The sequence below is a fragment of the Thalassophryne amazonica genome, chromosome 15 (assembly GCF_902500255.1).
Source record: "Thalassophryne amazonica chromosome 15, fThaAma1.1, whole genome shotgun sequence".
NCBI lineage: Eukaryota > Metazoa > Chordata > Actinopteri > Batrachoidiformes > Batrachoididae > Thalassophryne > Thalassophryne amazonica.
The window spans coordinates 57,776,061-57,796,156 of NC_047117.1; the positions used below are offsets into that span (position 1 = coordinate 57,776,061).

The 20,096-nt window shown below is 42.0% G+C and overlaps 1 protein-coding gene across 4 annotated transcripts in view; it reads left to right on the forward strand.

The window, feature by feature from the left end:
* Positions 1–20,096, forward strand: part of LOC117526753 (E3 ubiquitin-protein ligase SMURF2-like) — a 224,811-nt gene that overhangs the window by 51,905 nt on the left and 152,810 nt on the right. For all 4 annotated transcript variants that reach the window (XM_034188831.1, XM_034188830.1, XM_034188833.1 and 1 more), the window contains exons 2-3: positions 2,649–2,687; positions 14,077–14,185. In XM_034188831.1, coding sequence (XP_034044722.1) covers positions 2,649–2,687; positions 14,077–14,185 — 148 coding nt within the window. The remainder of the gene's footprint in view (positions 1–2,648; positions 2,688–14,076; positions 14,186–20,096) is intronic.

Below are 20,096 nucleotides of genomic sequence, written 5' to 3' on the forward strand. Positions count from 1 at the left end.
CAATTTAATGACAATGTGAAAAAGTTTTTCTTTTTTCTTTTTTTGATTTTTTTGCAAATTTATTAAAAATAAAAAAAAACTAATAAATCTCATGTATATAAGTATTCACATCCTTTCCCATGAAGTTCAAAATTGAGCTCAGGTGCATCCTGTTTTCACTGATCATCCTTGAGTTGTTTCTATAGCTTAATTGGAGTCTACCTGGGGTAAATTCAGTTGATTGAAATGATTTGGAAAGGCACACAACTGTCTGCATATAAAGTCCCACAGTTGACAGTGTATGTCAGAGCACAAACCAAGCATGAAGTCAAAGGAATTCTCTCTATACCTCCAAGACAAGATTGTTATGAGGCACAAATCTGGGGAAGGGCTCAGAAACATTTCTGCTGCTTTGAAGGTCCCAATGATCACAGTGGCCTCCATCATTTGTAAATGGAACGAGTTTGGATCCCTCAGGACTAGAGCTGGCCGCCCGTCTAAACTGAGAAATCAGTGGAGAAGGGCCTTAGTCAGGGTCATGGCCAAGAGCCCAGTGCTCACTCTGTCAGAGCTTAAGCATTCCTTCTGTGGAGAGAGGAGAACCTTCAAGAAGGACAACCATTGGGCCTGTGTGGTAGAGTGGCCAGAGGGAAGCCATTCCTTAGTAAAAGGCACATGGCAGCCCACGTGGACTTTGCCTCGAGCTGGCCACCTGTCTCAATTGAGCGGTTGAGGGAGAAGGTCCATAGTCGGGGAGGTGACCAAGAACCCAATGGTCACTCTTTCAGAGCTCAAGCATTCCTCTGTGGAGAGAGGAGAACCTTTCAGAAGGACAGCCATCTCTGCAACAATCCACCAATCAGGCCTCTATGGTAGAGTAGACGGGCAGAAGCCACTCCTTAGTAAAAGCCACATGATAGCCTGGCTGGTGTTTGCCAAAAGGCACCCAAAGGACTTTGACCATGAGAAACAAAATTCTCTGGTCTGATGAGACAAAGATTGAGCTCCTTGGCATGAATGCCAGGCATTGTGTTTGGAGGAACCAGGCACCATCCCTACACTGAAGCATGGCAGTGGTAGCATCATGCTGTGATGATGTTTTTCAGCGACAGGAACTGGGAGACTAGTCAGGATTGAGGGAAGAATAAATGCAGCAATGTACAGAGACATCGTGGATGAAAACCTGCTCCAGGGTGTTCTTGATCTCCAGCTGGTGCGACGGTTCATCTTTCAGCAGGACAATGACCCTAAACACACCGTCAAGATATCACAGAAGTGGCTTCAGGACAACTCTGTGAATGACCTTGAGTGGCCCAACTAGAGCCTAGACCTGAATATGACTGAACTGGAAAGATTTGAAAATGGCTGTGCACCCATGCTCCCCATCAACCTGATGGGACTTGAGAGGTAATGCAGAGAGGAATGGGCAAAACTGCCCAAAGATAGGGGCACCAAGCTCATATTCAAGAAGACTTGAGGCTGTAATTGCTGGCAAAGATGCATCAACAAAGTATTGAACAAATACTGTCGTATTGCGCATTATGAATACTTATGTACATGCAATTTTAGATTTTTTTATATAAATTTGTAAAAAAAACAAAAACAAACTTATGTTGTCATTATGCGGTGTTGTGAGTAGAGTTTTGAGGGGAAAAATGATTTTACCCCATTTTGCAATAAGGCTGTAACACAACAAAATGTGGAAAAAGTGAAGCACTGTGAATACTTTCTGGGTGCACTGTAAACACTTCCACAGCTCTTCAGTAACTTTTTGTTCATTCACAGTGTCAGTATTCTTTGTCGCTTTTGATTGTTCATGCTTGCTGAGTTTTTTCTCATTCTATTATTGTCACAGGACTGTCTGGCCAGCTCTGTGCCAGGCAGTGGGCTACTTCATTTATATCTGACAACCAACCAAAGGAGAGATATTTAGGAAGACAGAGAACAATGAACAAGGGAATAGCTTAATAGAAGCATTTCAGAAAATATACATTTACTTTCCTAGGTCCACTGTTGAAACCATTGTATTTTACTGTCTGATGTGGACCCCAGAAAAATGATTCATACTAGAAATACATGGAAGACTTGTGGTTTACCATGGCACAGTGCGGAGGACCACAGGAATATACATGAGTTATTAATAGTGGCAGCACAGTGGCTTAGTGGTTAGCACTGTTGCCTCACAGCAAGAAGGTCATGTGTTCGATTCCGACCTGTGGCCTTTCTGTGTGGAGTTTGCATGTTCTCCCTGTGTCTCCTCTGGTTTCCTCCCACATTTAAGGTCATGCAGGGTAGGTGAATTGGAAACTTTATAACCGTCCAGGTCTCCCGTGCAAAAGAGGTCTTGATCTCAACGGGACTAACCTGGTTAAATAAAGGTAAAATTAAATTAATCAAAGAACGGATTTAAGGCACAAATTCAGAAATGGTGAAATGTTAGCATTAATTAAAAATTCATATTAAAACAAGTAATGAGAGAACTATGATGGTAGTCAAAATGCTTTCCGAGAATATCAAATATAAACTTAAAATTGTAGTTGATATTGTTCCCTTTACAATAAATCTTCTATGGAAAAGTATCTGTCAAGTGTGAATTTGGTATAATTTATGCAGGCCTAATTTTCAACATGTTAATATCTCTTACTCTCTGTGTACTTTCTCTCTTCCAGTCCTGTGTGCAAAGAACCTAGCAAAGAAAGACTTCTTCCGTAAGTAAAGTATTTAAATTTTTTACCTGTTCCTATTTCTGTTTGTTTGAGTCCCCGTGCATTGAATGGGATTTGTCAGCAGAGACAGCTTGTTGGCTTTTGAAGTCTCTTATGGCCCAGTCACACTATATATGACAATTCCTGATTGAAGGGAAAAAGGTCACAATTCATTGAGAAAAGGTGGACGAACGAGCTTTATCACTAAACAGCCTGCGAACCAAGAGCGCAAAAGGGACGAAAGGGGAACAAAAAATCCCAAAGCTAACGTTGATCTTGACGCTTTAAACGAAACGCACCTGGAGCCACTGCTGGAGCAGTGTGTGTCTGCATCTCTGCGTTCCAGGACTCGGCGCTGGGACACAGCTCATAGCACCTGAGTCCTGGAGAAACTGCAGACAGAAGCTGTGGAGATCTGTGCGCATGTCAGTGGACCCATCCGCTCTGGTTCCTCATCCAGAACAAAATAGAGATCATCTCCTTCATCATTAGAACCCTCACTGTCTGATGACACGCTGTGCTCCGTCTTGCTCCAATTAAAAAAAAAAAAAAAAATGGTGTGCCGTGGTCAATGCTGTATCACTGTATTACATTACTAAGCCATATGTATTGATTTATAACAGAAAACTGTCAAAAGGGGGAATAAATATAAGTGTAAAGATGATTGACTATATCATCAGAGTAGTAAATTGATCAGTCCGTGTGAACGCACATTGAGTCCCCATATGTGGTTATTTCTACCAGCTGCAGCTGATCCACAATGTGAATTCTGCCTTTCAGAACAGCTCTTTATATAATCATTTGAATTATCTACCTGTTGCCACGTGTACATAAGAGCTGGTTTGTCTTTCCTTCACTCACATTGTTATATTTAATAAAAAATAATAAGGACACGCAGGAGCTGCTGACACTGATGCTGCATACAAGTACCATCGGAAATTACACAACTTTTTTGTTTCAAATTCACGAGTTGCTTGTGGCAAAATAATTAATTGTATCCACACAAAAGATTAATTCTGGCCTATATAAGGTGCCTGAGCCCAGTGAAGCTGACCCCCCACCCAGATAAAAAAATTCAAGCAAACGGGCTGAGTTTGCCCTGTAATTTCCGACGGTACATGAACACAGCAGCAGCTGCACCGCTCAAAAACGGCTTCTGTGCTTTATGAAAACATTCAGCTGGTTGAACGAAGTCAAACTAAATGCTAACATTACAAAAACTAAGCAAACAATAAAAAACAGTCAAGAAAGACAGCAAAACGAAATACGGACGAATTGAAGCTTTCGGTGGCATTCGTTCAAATTTTTCAACAGTTTAAAAATCCTTATGAAGTGCCAGCTGCAGGAATGAAGCTGGGTGAAGGTGAAATGATGCCAACGAAAGTCAATGAAAGTCCAGATTTCTAGGCCATTAGGACCCTGTCACACCTTGATGATTTAGCCAGTGTATGCCAACCATATTAAAGATGCTGATATACACAGGCGTATGCGTAATAAGTCATGTAGCTGTCACACCTTGATAATTTAGCCAGCGTATGCTGACAGCCCTGTTTCCACCGATTTCTTCAGGTCGGTACTGCACAGTATGGTACGTGTCAGAACAGTTAAAGAAGGGCTAGCTTAAATTTAATTACTTTAGTGGATCAAGAATGTTGTGGTGGTTTTTCCTAATTTTTCAAAAACTGATAGGAAGTGGACTTCAATTTTAGATGTTGTATTGAAAGATGTCTTCACTCAACAGAAAGTGGCTACTCACAGCGCCCTGCCTCCTCTTACACCTGCTCTCGAGCTCCGCACCCAGATGGGCGGGCCATTCCCCTCAGTGTGGATCAGTAAAGTTATATGATTGATTGAAAGATGTTGCATTTGACATTTATATGCGGTGACTGCTCGTGTTGTATCTAAAACGGTATGTGTAAAAGTAAAACTGTTTTGTCTGTGTAGCGTGGTAAGCAAAAGAACAGTTTGCATCATGGTGATCCAGAGGCGATATGAAGTTATTATCATATACCTATAAATGATACGCCAATTTGATTGGATTAAACACTAAAGAATAAATAGCAATACACCCTTTTCGCAGTCGGGTAATATTTTTCATACCACCCGAGTATAATCAGCCAATCAGGTGTCACGTACAATTCTTTCCACCTCGCTTAGGAAACAGCGCTTGAACTTGAGGTGGATGGATGATGAAAGAAGCAAAACACCTTTGCAATTTATGTTGGTTTTTAATGCAGTGCCACCTGGGGGATTAAAGGTCTCGGGCATTCAAGTTCTCCAGATTCTCTGAATCTTCTGATTATATTATGGACTGTAGATGATGGAATCCCCAAATTCCTTGCAATTGAATGTCTAGAAACATTGTTCTTAAACTGTTGGACTATTTTTTTTCACGCAGTTGTTCACAAAGTGGTGATCCTTGCCCCATCTTTGCTTGTGAACGACTGAGCCTTTTGGGGATGCTCCTTTTATACCCAATCATGATACTCGCCTGTTCACCTGTGGAATGTTCCAAACAGGTATTCTTTGAGCATTCATCAACTTTCCCAGTCTTTTGTTGCCTGTGTCCCAGCTTTTTTGAAATGTGTTGCAGGGACTCATTTCAAAATGAGCAAATCTTCTTCTTCTTCTTTGTCTTTCGGCTGTTCCCGTTAGGGGTCACCAGAGTAGATCAATCGTTTCCATCTCACCCTGTCCTCTGTATCTTCCTCTGTCACACCAACCACCTGCATGTCCTCTCTCAGCACATCCATGAACCTCCTTTTTGGTCTCCCTCTTCTCCTCCTGCCTGGTGGCTCCATCCTCAGCATCCTTCTCCCTATATACCCTGGGTCCCTCCTCTGCACATGTCCAAACCATCTCAATCTCGCCTCTCTGACTTTGTCTCCAAACCATCCCACCTGAGCTGTCCCTCTGATATGTTCATTCCTAATCTTGTCCATTCTTGTCACTCCCAAAGAGAATCTCAACATCTTCAGCTCTGCCACCTCCAGCTCTGCCTCCTGTCTTTTTGTTAGTGCCACTGTCTCTAAACCATACAACATAGCTGGTCTCACTACTGTTTTGTAAACTTTCCCCTTCACTGTTGCTGATATTCTTCGGTCACAAATCACTCCTGCCACCTTTCTCCATCCACTCCACCCTGCCTGCACTCTCTTCTTCACCTCTCTACCACACTCTCCATTACTTTGAACAGTTGACCCCAAATATTTAAACTCATCTACTTTCACCACTTCTACTCCTTGTAACTGCACTATTCCACTGGGCTCCCTCTCATTCACACACATGTACTCAGTCTTGCTTCTACTGACTTTCATTCCCCTTCTCTCCAAAGCATATCTCCACTTCTCCAGACTAGACTCAACTTGCTCTCTACTCTCACTACAGATCACAATGTCATCTGCAAACAATATAGTCCATGGGGACTCCTGTCTGATCTCATCTGTCAACCTGTCCATCACCACTGCAAACAAGAAAGGACTCAGAGCTGATCCTTGGTGTAATCCCACCTCCACCTTGAATGAGTCTGTCATTCCGACTGCGCATCTCACCGCTGTCACAGTATTCTTGTACATGTCCTGTACTACCCTAACATACTTCTCTGCCACTCCAGACTTCCTCATACAATGCCACAACTCTTCTCTTGGCACCCTATCATAAGCTTTTTCTAAGTCCACAAACACACAATGTAACTCTTTCTGGCCTTCTCTGTATTTTTCCAACAGTATTCTCAGAGCAAACCTTGCATCTGTAGTGCTCTTTCTCGGCATGAAACCATATTGCTGCTCACAGATCTTCACCTGTTTTCTAAGCCTAGCTTCTACTACTCTTTCCCATAACTTCATGCTGTGGGTGATCAGCTTTATGCCTCTGTAGTTACTGCAGCTCTGCACATCACCCTTGCTCTTGAAAATAGGAACCAGCACACTTCGTCTCCACTCCTCAGGCATCCTCTCACTTTCCAAGATTTTATTAAACAATCTGGTTAGAAACTCTACTGCCATCTCTCCTAGACATTTCCATGCCTCCATTGGAATGTCATCTGGACCAACTGCCTTTCCACTCTTCATCCTCTTCATAGCAGCCCTCACTTCTTCCTTGCTAATCTCTTTTACTTCCTGATTTACTCTCACCACATCATCCAGCCTTTTCTCTCGCTCATTTTCTTTATTCATCAACTCTTCGAAATATTCCCTCCACCTTCTCAGCACACACTCCTCACTTGTCAGCACATTACCATATGCATCTTTTACCACCCTAACCTGCTGCACATCCTTTCCAGCTCTGTCCCTTTGTCTGGCCAATCGGTACAAGTCCTTTTCTCCTTCCTTACTATTCAATTTCTTGTACAGCTTGCAATATGCCTTTTCCTTTGCTTTTGCCACTTCTCTTCTCGCCTTACGCTGCATCTCCTTGTACTCCTGTCTACTTTCTTCATCTCTCCGACTAGCCCAAAATTTTTTCACCAACCTCTTTCTCCTTATGCTTTCCTCGACCTCTTCATTCCACCACCAAGTCTCCTTGTCTTCCTTCCACTGTCCATATGTCATACCCAGTACTGCCCTAGCTGTCTCCCTCACCACATCTGCAGTACTCTTCCAATTGTCCAAACTTGCTTCCCCTCCAACTAGTGCTTCTCTCACCTGCTCGCTAAATTTCACACAACAGTCTTCCTCCTTCAGCTTCCACCATCTGATCCTTTGTTGAGCTCTCACTCTCTTCTTCTTCTTTACCTCTAAAGTCATCCTACAAACAACCATCCTATGCTGTCTAGTGACACTCTCTCCTGCTACCACCTAACAGTCTGTGATTTCTTTTAGCTTGCATCTCCTATAAAGAATGTAGTCCACCTGTGTGCACCTTCCTCCACTTTTATGTTACCCTGTGCTCCTCCCTTTTCTTAAAGTAGGTATTCACCACAGCCATTTCCATCCTTTTTGCAAAATCAACTACCATCTGTCCTTCCCCATTCCTATCCTTGATACCATATCTACCCATTACTTCCTCATCACATCTGTTCCCTTCACCAACATGCCCATTGAAGTCTGCTCCTATCACCACTCTTTCATGCTTGGGCACACTCTCCACCACCTCATCTAACACACTCCAGAAATGTTCTTTCTCCTTCATCTCACAACCTACCTGTGGGGCATATGCACTGATGATATTCATCATCACCCCTTCAATTTCCAACTTCACACTCATCACCCTGTCAGACACTCTCTTAACCTCCAACACACTTTTAACATACTCTTCCTTTAAAATGACCCCAACACCATTTCTCTTTCTTTCCTCACCATGGTACAACAACTTGTACCCACCCAAATATTTGCACAAAAACAACAAAGTTTATCAGTTTGAACATTAAATATCTTGTCTTTGTGGTGTATTCAATTGAATATAGGTTGAAGAGGATTTGCAAATCATTGTATTCTGTTTTTATTTGCATTTTACACAACGTTCCAACTACAATGGAATTAGGGTTGTATTTTTATTGCAAGCAGAAAGCTGAATGGCAGATCACTGTGAACACTGATTATGAATAAATGGAGCACTGTGATGCTTATAAAGCTTTTTTCGGCTTTTAAAATAACTGATTCCTTTTTTTGTTTGTTTTTGTCTGCGTCGGGACAAATGTGTGATGGAAAAGTCTGCTGTTTTTCCAGTTTTCCTCCCAAACACAGTTATCATTTGTGCAAAGCACATCTCAGCATTTAATATACGAGGTCTGTCAAAGTAACGGTCCTTTTTATTTTTAAAGACAATGTAAGTCCCTTTGGCTGCTCCCTTGTTTGCACTCGGGGTCACCACAGCAAATCAAAGGTAGATCTGCATGTTGAATTGGCACAAATTCAAGCTACATGTGCCATTTTCTGTGAGGCACATTCAGGACTGTAACAGCTCAGTGAGATAGAGAGAGACACACACCCACTCACACAAACACGGACCGTCTTGCATATTAAACAGGCTAGGTTGCTCTTCTAGTATTCTTCAAGTTATGTGACATGACTGAGTTCAGAATGATTTCAAACAGTGTTAAAAACCCAAACAAACTACATTTCCCATTATCCATTTTGGCTTCCCCAAAGAATCACTATGCATTTTTTTTGTCGCATCATGAAAGCGATGGCACTTACTCATGTTATACCTGGGTAAGTGAGTTTAGTCAATTCAACAAGATTCGATCGCTTTATGAAACCAGGCCCTGGTCTTAAAGCGAGAGGCACACACAGGTTGTATTCTTTCTAAATGCATCACCTTATTGGGCAGTTTCAATGGGAGACAGTTTGATGACTACACATGACTATAATAAACTTCTTAATGTTTTATGGGGTGATACCAGTGTTTCCCAAAAATAATCATGCACTCATAATTGTGTTGCAGGATTCCATGTCATTTGATAAATTTTTCTAATTTTTTCCACAATGTCAGCTTTGTTCACCTTCTATTTAAATGTAGCATAGCTTATAATATTAGTGGTTCAACCAGGATAGGCTGGTCACTAGAGGGCAGTAGGCACTGCCCCCTCAAAATATTGCGAAAAGAAATATACTACAACAAAATTAATAAGAAATGAGCATGGTTTTCTCAGAGTCATGCAAAAGCTATGCAACTGTCACTCAGTGTCGCTGTGCAAATGTGTTCAAATGTTTCATTTCAGTGTTTTAATTTTGGGTGAGTGGAAAGCCCACTTCCAGTTTGGGTCGCTATCATATGAAAGTCTATAGAAGGTTGTAAACTTTTCACAATCATGTGACCTGTGGTGAGTTTTAATGTGAACATCAAACTTCCCTCAGACACAGGTCTGTGCAACCCAGACCAATTGGCACTAATTTTCATGCTTTCATCTAATTTTATTGAACAGTGGACAAATCATTCGCACCCTACTCAGGAGTTTTACTCACCAGTTGTTACCCTGACTAAAATTAGTGATAGGCAAGGCTTTTGTGTTCCATGACCAACATCCAGCTGCTTTTGTCTTCTTGTCTTTGTGCTTTGGCAAAGGTGCATCAACAAAGTATTGAGCAAAGGGTGTGATTACTTATGTACATGTGATTTCAATTTGCAAGAAATTTCAAAAAAATCTTTTTTCATATTGTCATTATGGGGAGTTGTGAGTAGAATTATGAAGGGAAAATGAATTTACTCAATTTTGGAATAAGCCTGTAACACATAACAAAATGTGGAAAAAATGAAGCGCTGTGAATACTTTCTCGACGTACTGTTATGTGGGGCAGCCTTCCTTTGATATATTTAAACGAGGCCTGAACAATTAATCATTTTATCACTTCTCTATCTGTAATTTAATCTCCAGAAGCTTTTCTTGTCATTTCGTGATGCCAGTATTAGTTCATGAAGCTAAGGCATAGCGGTGGTAACACCTGGGGTCAGTGCAGGACAGGAAACTATACTGTTTCCTCACTAAAATAATTCTGTGGCATCATTTTATTTGATGATACTCCTGTTAGGAGCAAGCGTCGTTCCTGGTTATGCTGCACGTGAATCTGCGTTACCAAAGGCCTAGCAAGTTCTCGAGAGTGTGTGTGTGTCTGTGTAATCATGATATCTTGACAACGTATCAAGATGAAACTTGGGCCGCTTTCACACTGGGATTGGCAATCTGTCTCGAGCCGGATCCAGTGTTCAGATCTGTTTTTCAAATCCAATTCATTCTACACTCACTTCCAAACCCAATCCAGCTCAAGCCGAAAGAAGTGCATGGAAGTGTGTGACTCTAAAAATGGGAGCGGGATGTGTGTGACGTGGAAGGGAATGTACCAGACACTATTATATAATGTATTTAACGATCACAGGCATACAACCTCTATTAACAGGCTGCCCTTTGTTGTGTCATTAATCTATTAGGCTAATGTCGTTGAACCATGGAAATGCTTTAAACCTTGTTTGACAAAATTGTCCAGCTGGTTAGCGGCACAGATGTTTGCCAACACAGTGGATTACATAACATTATCTTGATATTGCATATTTTCAGTCATTAACTAGGTATCCTAGCTTTGTTTGAGCCACTTTTTGATTTGATTTCGACCTGCGATAGTCTCTTTAAATCAGATCTTCGAAGGGATTTCCTGGGACAAAATCCACCAGTTGCCAGCACAGATGTCTGCTAACACAGTGAATTACCTCATGTTATTTAGATACCTAACATTATCAATTAATAACTTTGTCACAACTGTGTTTGACTGTAAAATGTCGATTCAAGTGTTCGAAGCATGCTTTGAACATTAAAATGCTTGGCAGCATTTGTTTTCAATTATGTGACATTTGTAAAAAGCACACTGAGACAAAACAAGACAAATAGCTAGAACGCAGGTGTATAATTGTTTTACAGAACTTTAAGGCCAGAGAGAGAAAGAGGGGAAAGAAAGAAAGAGAGAAACAAGGAAAGTGAGTGGTTTCTACAAACACACACAGAAAGAAGACAAAATCACAGCAGTTTCTTTTTTATATGTTAGATATGAATAGGCAGCTTATGTGGCATACGGCGGTGACTCTGCCAGTCACACTTTACAGAGTAAACAATCCAGAAAAAAAACACTTTGGCTGTTGGAAAGAGTGTCATTACGTAGTTTGTCTAGCACAGGGCCGTGATGCGGGTAGTGTGGTTGGGACTCCCTTCACTCCTGTGTGAGTTTTGGCCCTTTTTCAGCCGATTTTTCACTCGTGCGAGAATTTTTTGGATCGCGCCAAGTTTCAGCTCATTCGTGCGTCCTGCATCGTGCAGTCTACATGGAGTAACAAGCTGCGATTAACATCTCACGACCACTCCCGATCAGGAATCGTATGGTCGGATGAAAATCAAACCTGTTTGATATTTTGGCCGGCAGCCGTGGCTCGTGAGGGTTCCGCGTTATTGAAGCAGCGCTACAAGAGTCTACGCGCTGATTACCTCGTGCAATGTGCATGAGCAAACACCGGAGAGAGCAAGCAGTGATCTCATATAAAGTCTTGGTTTTTTTTGGGTTTTTTTTGGTGTGTGTTGCTTCGCAATAACCTAATATCGTATTAAAGTTCATGCCTATCAGCACGCACAGTGAGTGGAATCAGGCGATGGGAGTCTGAACGTATATGCGCGTGCACACACAGCAGACAACATCATCAAAGGGCTAAAAGAATCCAGTGAAACTGCATCGTAAATTGGTCCATTGGGGAGAAGAAAAAGATCTCTCACTGCTTCGCTTACTCAAACTTGAGAAGTGGGGCTGGAGATCAAAGGCAGTATTTGAGGAGAGGAAAGGTCACCATCTTGAAGAGAGCCCCTCAGATACAAAGTCAGTAATGTTAAGGGTGCAGCTTTAGACCCCGGGTCTGGGGCCCACTGCACTCTTGTAGAAGGAAATTCAAGGCAAATGAAAAAAAAAAGACAGACAACAGCAGGATTTACGACAGATGAGGGAGTAAGTTGCTGCACCTTGCACAGCTGTATGAGTCCGTATCACATATAGTTTATTTATACAACAGTGTAAGTAGCAACACCTGTTATGAATGTTTTTCTTTTTCTCATGGATCATGTTGCTGTCTGCTGTGTGTGTGCGCGCGCATATACGTTCAGTCTCCCCCCATCTGATTTCACTCACTGTGCGCACTGATAGGCATGAAATAATTTGTTTTTTTAACAAAAAAAAAAGCTTCTGACGTGTGGTTTTTGAACGTACAATGTGAGCAGTCAGATCGCATCAGAGCATCGGGCAGTACAGTGTGAGAACATGAATCGTGTGCTCTGAACTTTTAAACCCTACTGTTTTGTCGCACCGTTTGAGCTGGAGCCAAGTACGATTGACAATATCGTACAGTGTATGCCCAGGCTCGGTATAAGAGACGGAGGAAAAACAATCAATGCCAATCACTGTGACAATCAGTCAATTTTCAATCAAAGTGAGCATTTTTTGCAACAAGAAGACACAAGTGGTCACTATGCTGCAAGCTAGGTGGGGCCAAAATAGATTCGAAGTCTGTTTTATGCAAATGCTGAGCAGTGCGCCACAGTGACTGCCAGTCCGATTGAAGGCAGCATGATGCACAATGGCTGGTTGTTGGTTATATTTATTGATAATAAAGTTCATGTTTAAACTCTAAAGCATCAAGTCTCAATTACATTTATTTGTCATAAGGGTTTGATAACAAAATGTTAGGAATCATTGCCATTTTTATGTATATATTGGCAGATTTTTCTGTATTGTAAAGTTTCATCTGTATTGTTCCCCCCCCAAAAAATCCATATTGGTCTAATTACAAGGGGATCTTTGAGACTTTCTGAAAGGCTATACTTGGAATAAATATACGTATATTTGATATGATCTGGATAAATCAGTGGAAGCAAGAAATGGATTTTAAGAAATTGCAAGTTGGGCAAAATGGGGCATAATAATAGATCATATTTTCATTGTAAGGAATAGCCAACATTAGTTTACTTCCTAATTAATGCAAAATAAAAATATGAAATTGTATTAGTAGTTTAGTTGATTATTATTGGTCATGGTTAAATTGATCTGGATCAAATCAGCTTTGAAAAGAAGTTGGTCAAATTTTCAGAATAAATGTCTTTTTTGTTTGCTTGATTATTTTTTTTTCCCCCTCCCAGGTGTTGCACCATGTATAAATGCATATCAAATTATCAGACAGGGATGTAAACACACTTGTGTATTTTAACCACAAAATCCTTAAGTGTGTATGCGTGTGTGTGTGTGCGTGCGTGCGTGGAAACAGTGAGAACGCTCGAAGACACATGGGGTAACCGAACGGGTTTTGTCTGAGATGTGCCATGCCCACAGGCATCTATTTGAACTTTAGTCCACACATGCAATCCACCTCAAATATAATTGATTGAAGAATGTGATACTATACAAACATTTACCTTGGTGTTACTGTGCAGATAGTATTTTGCACTTTTTCTGTCTTGTGTAAGATCACACTGACACAGATGAGCATCACTTTGAGCAGATGGAATCAGTTAATCAGTGAAATCACCTGGTGGAGTGGGAGGTTGCAAAGAAAACCTGCACACTCTTGGCCCTTTCTGGAATCAGTTTGAGACCTCTGATGGAGGCACATTTATATCACTTCAGCAGCTTAATCCATTGCAGTAGTGATGTGACCAAGTTGGACAAACCCATATGCTTTTGTAAGACCTGTGATTGTCATTCTGGTTTTCCATTTTATTATTACCCGATGTGAAAAACTGTTTTGAAAGGAACGTTTTGAAATATTCCACTTGATTGTCACCTTCTTGTGGTGGAAAAATAAGAAAACACAAGTGAATTAATAGCTCCAGTCAGCACAGGGTGTGTGCATGTCTCATATTGATCAAACTTAGGTAGCCCTCACTTGTCTTGCATCATGATGTGATAATTTTCTCCTGTTTTTGGATTTACAGGGTTGCCAGATCCTTTCGCCAAAGTGGTGGTGGATGGGTCTGGTCAATGCCATTCCACAGATACTGTGAGAAATACGCTGGACCCAAAGTGGAATCAACATTATGACCTGTAAGTTAATAATGAATGACACTGAATGACATGAATAACACTGTCCAAGTACTGTTAAAGATTTTGCCACAAACTCAATTGACAGGCTTCTAGTGACTTCACAGCTACTGACTTTTACTAGTTGACAAGTTTTCATAACTGTAGTCAATGAGTAACTGTTTATTAATTTGTTTTGGTAGCTAACACATTATGTATAAGACACAACCCCCAGTCATCTGGAAAATCTTGCAGCTGCTAGAGTGGTTGTTTGAGGCTGACTGCAGCAGTCAGGAAGCAGCACACCGAGCTGCAATGCTTATTGACCAACACCCGTACATTACACAGTACATTTATTGGTTTCAAAACCAGACACATTTTATTTCTACTCACTCAGTCTTATCTCTTTTTTGTTCTCCTCTCACAGTCCCTGATGCTTTCACTGTCACGCGAACCTCTTTCTCTCCCTCCCTCTCTTCTGCCCTCTCCCTTTCTCCTTCCTTCCCCTTTTTCTCTCTCCTTCCCTCCCTCCCTCCCCTTCCCCCTGTCTCTCTTCCGCTCACTCAACACATGCACCCTCTTCTTTTGCAACCTGACCAGTTTGTACAGAAGAACAGTTGTTAGATTTATTGCTAGCCAGCTTATTGTGCACATTCTGCTCAGCGCTGCAGTGACTGACGACAGCAGCTTCTGAAAAGTTGAGAGATTTTCAAAATATAGTGCTTGGAACCGCTGAAAAAGAAGAATAAAAAAAGCCAAATTGCTCTGAAAAAAGAAACTCCAGTAGACAGCATTTCACCTCAACAAAAGCGATCTCGTGTCACTAGATCTAATCACACCCCTACTTCCAACTTTGTTTGCAGTCTGACCATATTTTACACACAGATGTCTGAGAACGAGCCCCCTCTATAATCCGCATAGGCATTTGGCACAAGTTTTACGCCAGATGCCCTTCCTGATGCAACTCCAGTTTTACCTGGAGAAACACACACAGCCGCTGGTGTTCCAAAGAGGTCTCCCATCCAAGTACTAACCAGATCCTGCGCCGCTTAGCTTCTGAGATCTGACGGGATCAGGCTGACACAGAGCAGACTGGCTGCTGAAAACAATATGCTATTAATTGTTAAAATAATATTTGTTTGAGGTGTGTTTCATGAAGCCAGAATAGTTAGCTAGTCAATAAACATTGTGTCATATCTGTCATTTATTTATGTGCAAACATATTTATGAAGCAAACAGTGAGGTGAGAAATGTGGTGATTTCATATTTCTGCCCAGGGTTGTAGCCCACTCTGATAAAAATCCTTGAGTTGTTTTCCTGTAACAAAGGGGTCTCATTGAGGTGTGTGTGACTGATGTCATGTTCCCTGTTATCTGTTGTGGTGTCAGTGGAAAACTGAAACTGTATCTTGACATTTTAAGTAGCATGGCTAAATTTTGACAGATTAGTTCCTTCAGTTGGTCAAGGTGGCGCCAATGTTTGAAGATCTATCTGATCTCCGTTTGTACCTTTGTTTATTTTTAGTGTGCTTTTTTGTTTTTCTGTGCTTTATTACATTTACCAAGCTCTTCTCAACATATGATCATTTGTTGGAGGACTTTATCATTACTATGTGGGAGGAAAGGGTGCACATCTTTCTACTTGTCTGCCAGCTTGTTTACATCACCGTTGTCTCTTATCTTGAACAACTTTGCATCCTGGGAATTGGAATTCTTATTTGTGACTGAAATCTTGCTGAATGTTAATTTTTAACCTGCTTTCTGAACTTAGTCTTGCTGTAATTGTTGCAGCTTCTGTCGAGCTGCAGGCAGAGGCGAAGGCTTAGCATCAGTATGTGTGCCACCAGATACAGGCTGTGCCGAATGTAAGAACTGTTGCTATTTCACTCATTCACTCTCACTCATCTTCAACTGCTTATCCGAGACCGGGTCACGGATGCACCAGCCCCAGCGGGCACCCCAGACTTCCCTTTCCCAGGCCACATTAACTACCTCTCACTGGGGGATACTGAGGTGTTCCTATGCCAGTGTGGAGATATAAACTTTCCACCTAGTCTTGGGTCTTCTCGGAGGCTCCTCCCAGCTGGACATGCCTGGAACACCTCCCTAGGGAGGCTCTAGGCTCTACTTCGAACTCCTCATGGATCACCGTACGTCTGACTTTATCTCTAAGGGAGACACCAGCCACCCTCCTAAGGAAATCCTCATTTCGGCCACTTGTACCTGCAATCTAGTTCCTTCGGTCATACCCAACCCTCATTATCTTATGTGAGAGTAGGAACAAAGATTGACCAGTAGGTCGAGAGCTTTGCATTTTGGCTCAACTCCTTTTTCGTCATAACAATACAGTAACGAATGCAACACCGTCCCTGCTGTGCTGATTCTCCGACCAATCTCAGGCTCCATTGTCCCGTCAGTTGTGAAAAAGACCCAAGGTACTTGAACTCCTTCACTTGGGGTAAGACCTCATTCCCTACCTGAAGTAGGCAATCCATTGGCTTCCTGCTGAGAACCATGGCCTCAGAATTAGAGGTCAACAGGACCACATCATTTGCAAAAAGCAGTGCTGAACCTCTGAGCCCACCAAATTGAAGACCCTCCTCCCCCGACTACGCCTCGATATCCTGTCCATCAATATCACAAATAGGATCGGTGACAAGGTGCAGCCCTGGCAGAGGCCAGCCCCCACTGGAAACAATTCTGATTTACTGCCGAGAACCTGAACACAGCTCTCACTTTGTGAGTACAGAGATTGGATGGCCCTGAGAAGGGACCCCCTCACTCCATACTCCCACAGCGCCTCCCATAGTATCTCCCAGGGTACTCGATAATATGCCTTCTCCAAGTCCACAAAACACATGTAGACTGGATGGGTATACTTCCATGCCCCCTCCAGGATCCTTGTGAGCATGAAGAGCTGGTCGGTTGTTCCATGGAGAGGACGGAACCTGCATTGCTCCTCTTCAATCTGAGGTTCGACTATCGGCTGAACCCTCCTTTTCAGCACCCTGGAGTAGACTTTACCAGGAAAGCTGAGTAGTGTGATGCCGCTGTAACTGGCACACACTCTCTGGTCCCCCTTTTTAAATATGGGGACTACTACCCCAGTTTTCCACTCCTTAGGCACTGTACCAGACCTCGATGCAATGTTGAAGAGATGTCTCATCCAAGACGATCCCTCCACAGCCAGAGCCTTCAACATTCCTAGATGGATCTCATCATCTCCCGGGGCTGTGCCACTGCGGAGTTGATTGATTACCTCAGTGACTTCCCAGGGAAGAGTTACGTTGAAGAGAATATTGATCCCCATCAGCTTCCAGCTCTGCCCCTACTATAGATGGTGCTCCAGTCTGATACAGGAGTTCCTAAAGGTATTCCTTTCAGTGTCCGATTACCTCCTCTGTTGAGATCAACAGAGTCCCATCCTTACTGTAGACTGCTAGGATGGTTCCGCATTTTCATCTCCCGAGGTGCCTCACGGTCCGCCGGAAGCACCTCTGTGCTGACCGAAAGTCCTTCTCTATGATTACTTCAAATTCCTCCCACAACTGCTGCTTTGCCTCCCTCATAGGAGAAGCTGCCTCCCTTGGAGCCTGTCAGTACCTTGCAGCTGCCTCCAGAGTCCTCCGAGATAACATATCCCGGAAGGACTCCTTCTTCAGTCATACGGTTTCCCTGACCACTCGTGTCCACCATGGTGTTCGAGGGTTGCTGCCCCTTGAGACACCTAAGACCTTCATGCAATTGAGTCCCCCACTGGAGCCCCATACAGGACTCCATTCAGAGACTTCAAGAAGGCTGGATCCAATGAACTGTTGCTTGCTGCATGTGCACAAACATTCAGTTTTCCAGGGGTGCGATCCTTCTTGATAAATCTGGAAATCCAGCTTTTCCAACCTCAAAATGAGTCTCTCGTAAATCATGCAAATCCAGGTTTTTTTTGGGGGGGGGGGGGACTGGTCAGTGAAAACAATCTGAGTTATAACCACAAAATTAGGAGTAAAAACAGGGAAAACATTGCCCTGCTAGGAGATTTTTTTCATTGTGGCTGACCGGGCGGAGCCAGAGATGACCACCAACCCAGTCAGTAAGACACACTAAATCCGAAATTCTTCACTTTTGGATATATGTACAACCCCAATTCCAGTGAAGTTGGGACAATGTATTATGTATTAATAAAAAAAAAATGTATTAATATTAATGTATTACATATTAATTAATTAATTAATATTAATGTATTAATAAAAAACAGAATACAATAATTTGCAAATCCTCTTCAACCTATATTCAATTAAGTACACCACAAAAACAAGATATTTAATGTTCAAACTGATAAACTTTATTGTTTTGTGCAAATATTTGCTCATTTTGAAATGGATGCCTGCAACACATTTCAAAAAAGCTGGGACAGTGGTATGTTTACCACTGTGTTACATCACCTTTCCGTCGAACAACACTCAATAAGCATTTGGGAACTGAGGACGCTAATTGTTGAAGCTTGGTAGGTGGAATTCTTTCCCATTCTTGCTTGATGTACGACTTCAGTTGTTCAACAGTCTGGGGTCTCCGTTGTCGTATTTTGTACTTCATAATGCACCACACATTTTCAGTGGGCGACAGGTCTGGACTGCAGGCAGGCCAGTCTAGTACCCACACTCTTTTACTACGAAGCCACACTGTTGTAACACGTGCAGAATGTGGCTTGGCATTGTCTTAAATAAGCAGGGACGTCCCTGAAAAAGATGTTGCTTGGATGACAGCATGTGTTGCTCCAAAACCTGGATGTACCTTTCAGCATTGATGGTGCCATCACAGATGTTTAAGTTGTCTATGCCATGGGCACTAACACACCCCCATGCCATCACAGATGCTGGCTTTTGAACCTAGTGTTGTTAGAAGGAAAGGTGATGTAACACAGTGGTAAACATACCACTCCCAACTTCTTTGAAATGTGTTGCAGGCATCCATTTAAAAATGAGCAAATATTTGCAGAGAAACAATAAAGTTTATAAGTTGGAACAGTTGTCTTTGTGGTGTATTCAATTGAATATAGGTTGAAGAGAATTTGCAAATCATAGGTTGAAGAGAATTTGCAAATCATTGTATTCTGTTTTATTTACATTTTACACTACGTCCCAACTTCATTGGAATTGGAGTTGTATACACAGCCTGTTTTAGCAACAGAGTTTCTGCAAATTTGTCTGAGGTGAGAGTAATCTTCAAAATAAATCGTGACGTTAGTGCACCACTGTTTATCGTCTCACGTTGTCTTAGCCTTAGCTGCACAATCAATGGGTCTGACGATTTACTCAGACCCACTCCAAATATTAGTAAATTGGTACTTTTATTTATTTTTTATGGTTTCTTGTGGTATTTTGGAAATGTGCTCATTCTCAAAATGCGTCTCTGTGAAGGAAATCAAGTGCACCGTCTTCTTTGTGTATAACGGCATTCTTATTTGTGCATTGCTGCCACCTTCTGCATCAGTCTGTTATAGCAATGCTAAATCCTCTTGGTGAGTCCAGTGTCTTTCATGAATTTAAAAACCCAACACCTCCCCCTCACACTTGACCCTATGTCTAAAATACTTCCTACAGAAACTTCTTCCAAACCTATTCTTCTAAATTCTGAGAGAAGCTCTTGCCTTTCTCTGGGAATTTATTACAATCCATGAGAACATGCTGCACTGTCTCTGACTGTTGACACTCCAAACATAATCCTTCCTGATGCTATTGATAGCTGACACAAAGTCAATTCAATGTGCACTGTTTGCACTGTATTTTCTTAAATATATTTAAGTAAGTAAGTAAGTTGTCTATGCCATGGGCATTAACACACCCCCATACCATCACAGATGCTGGCTTTTGAACTTAGCACAGGTAACAATCTGGATGGTATTTTTCCTCTTTTGTCCGGAGGACACGATGCCCATGATT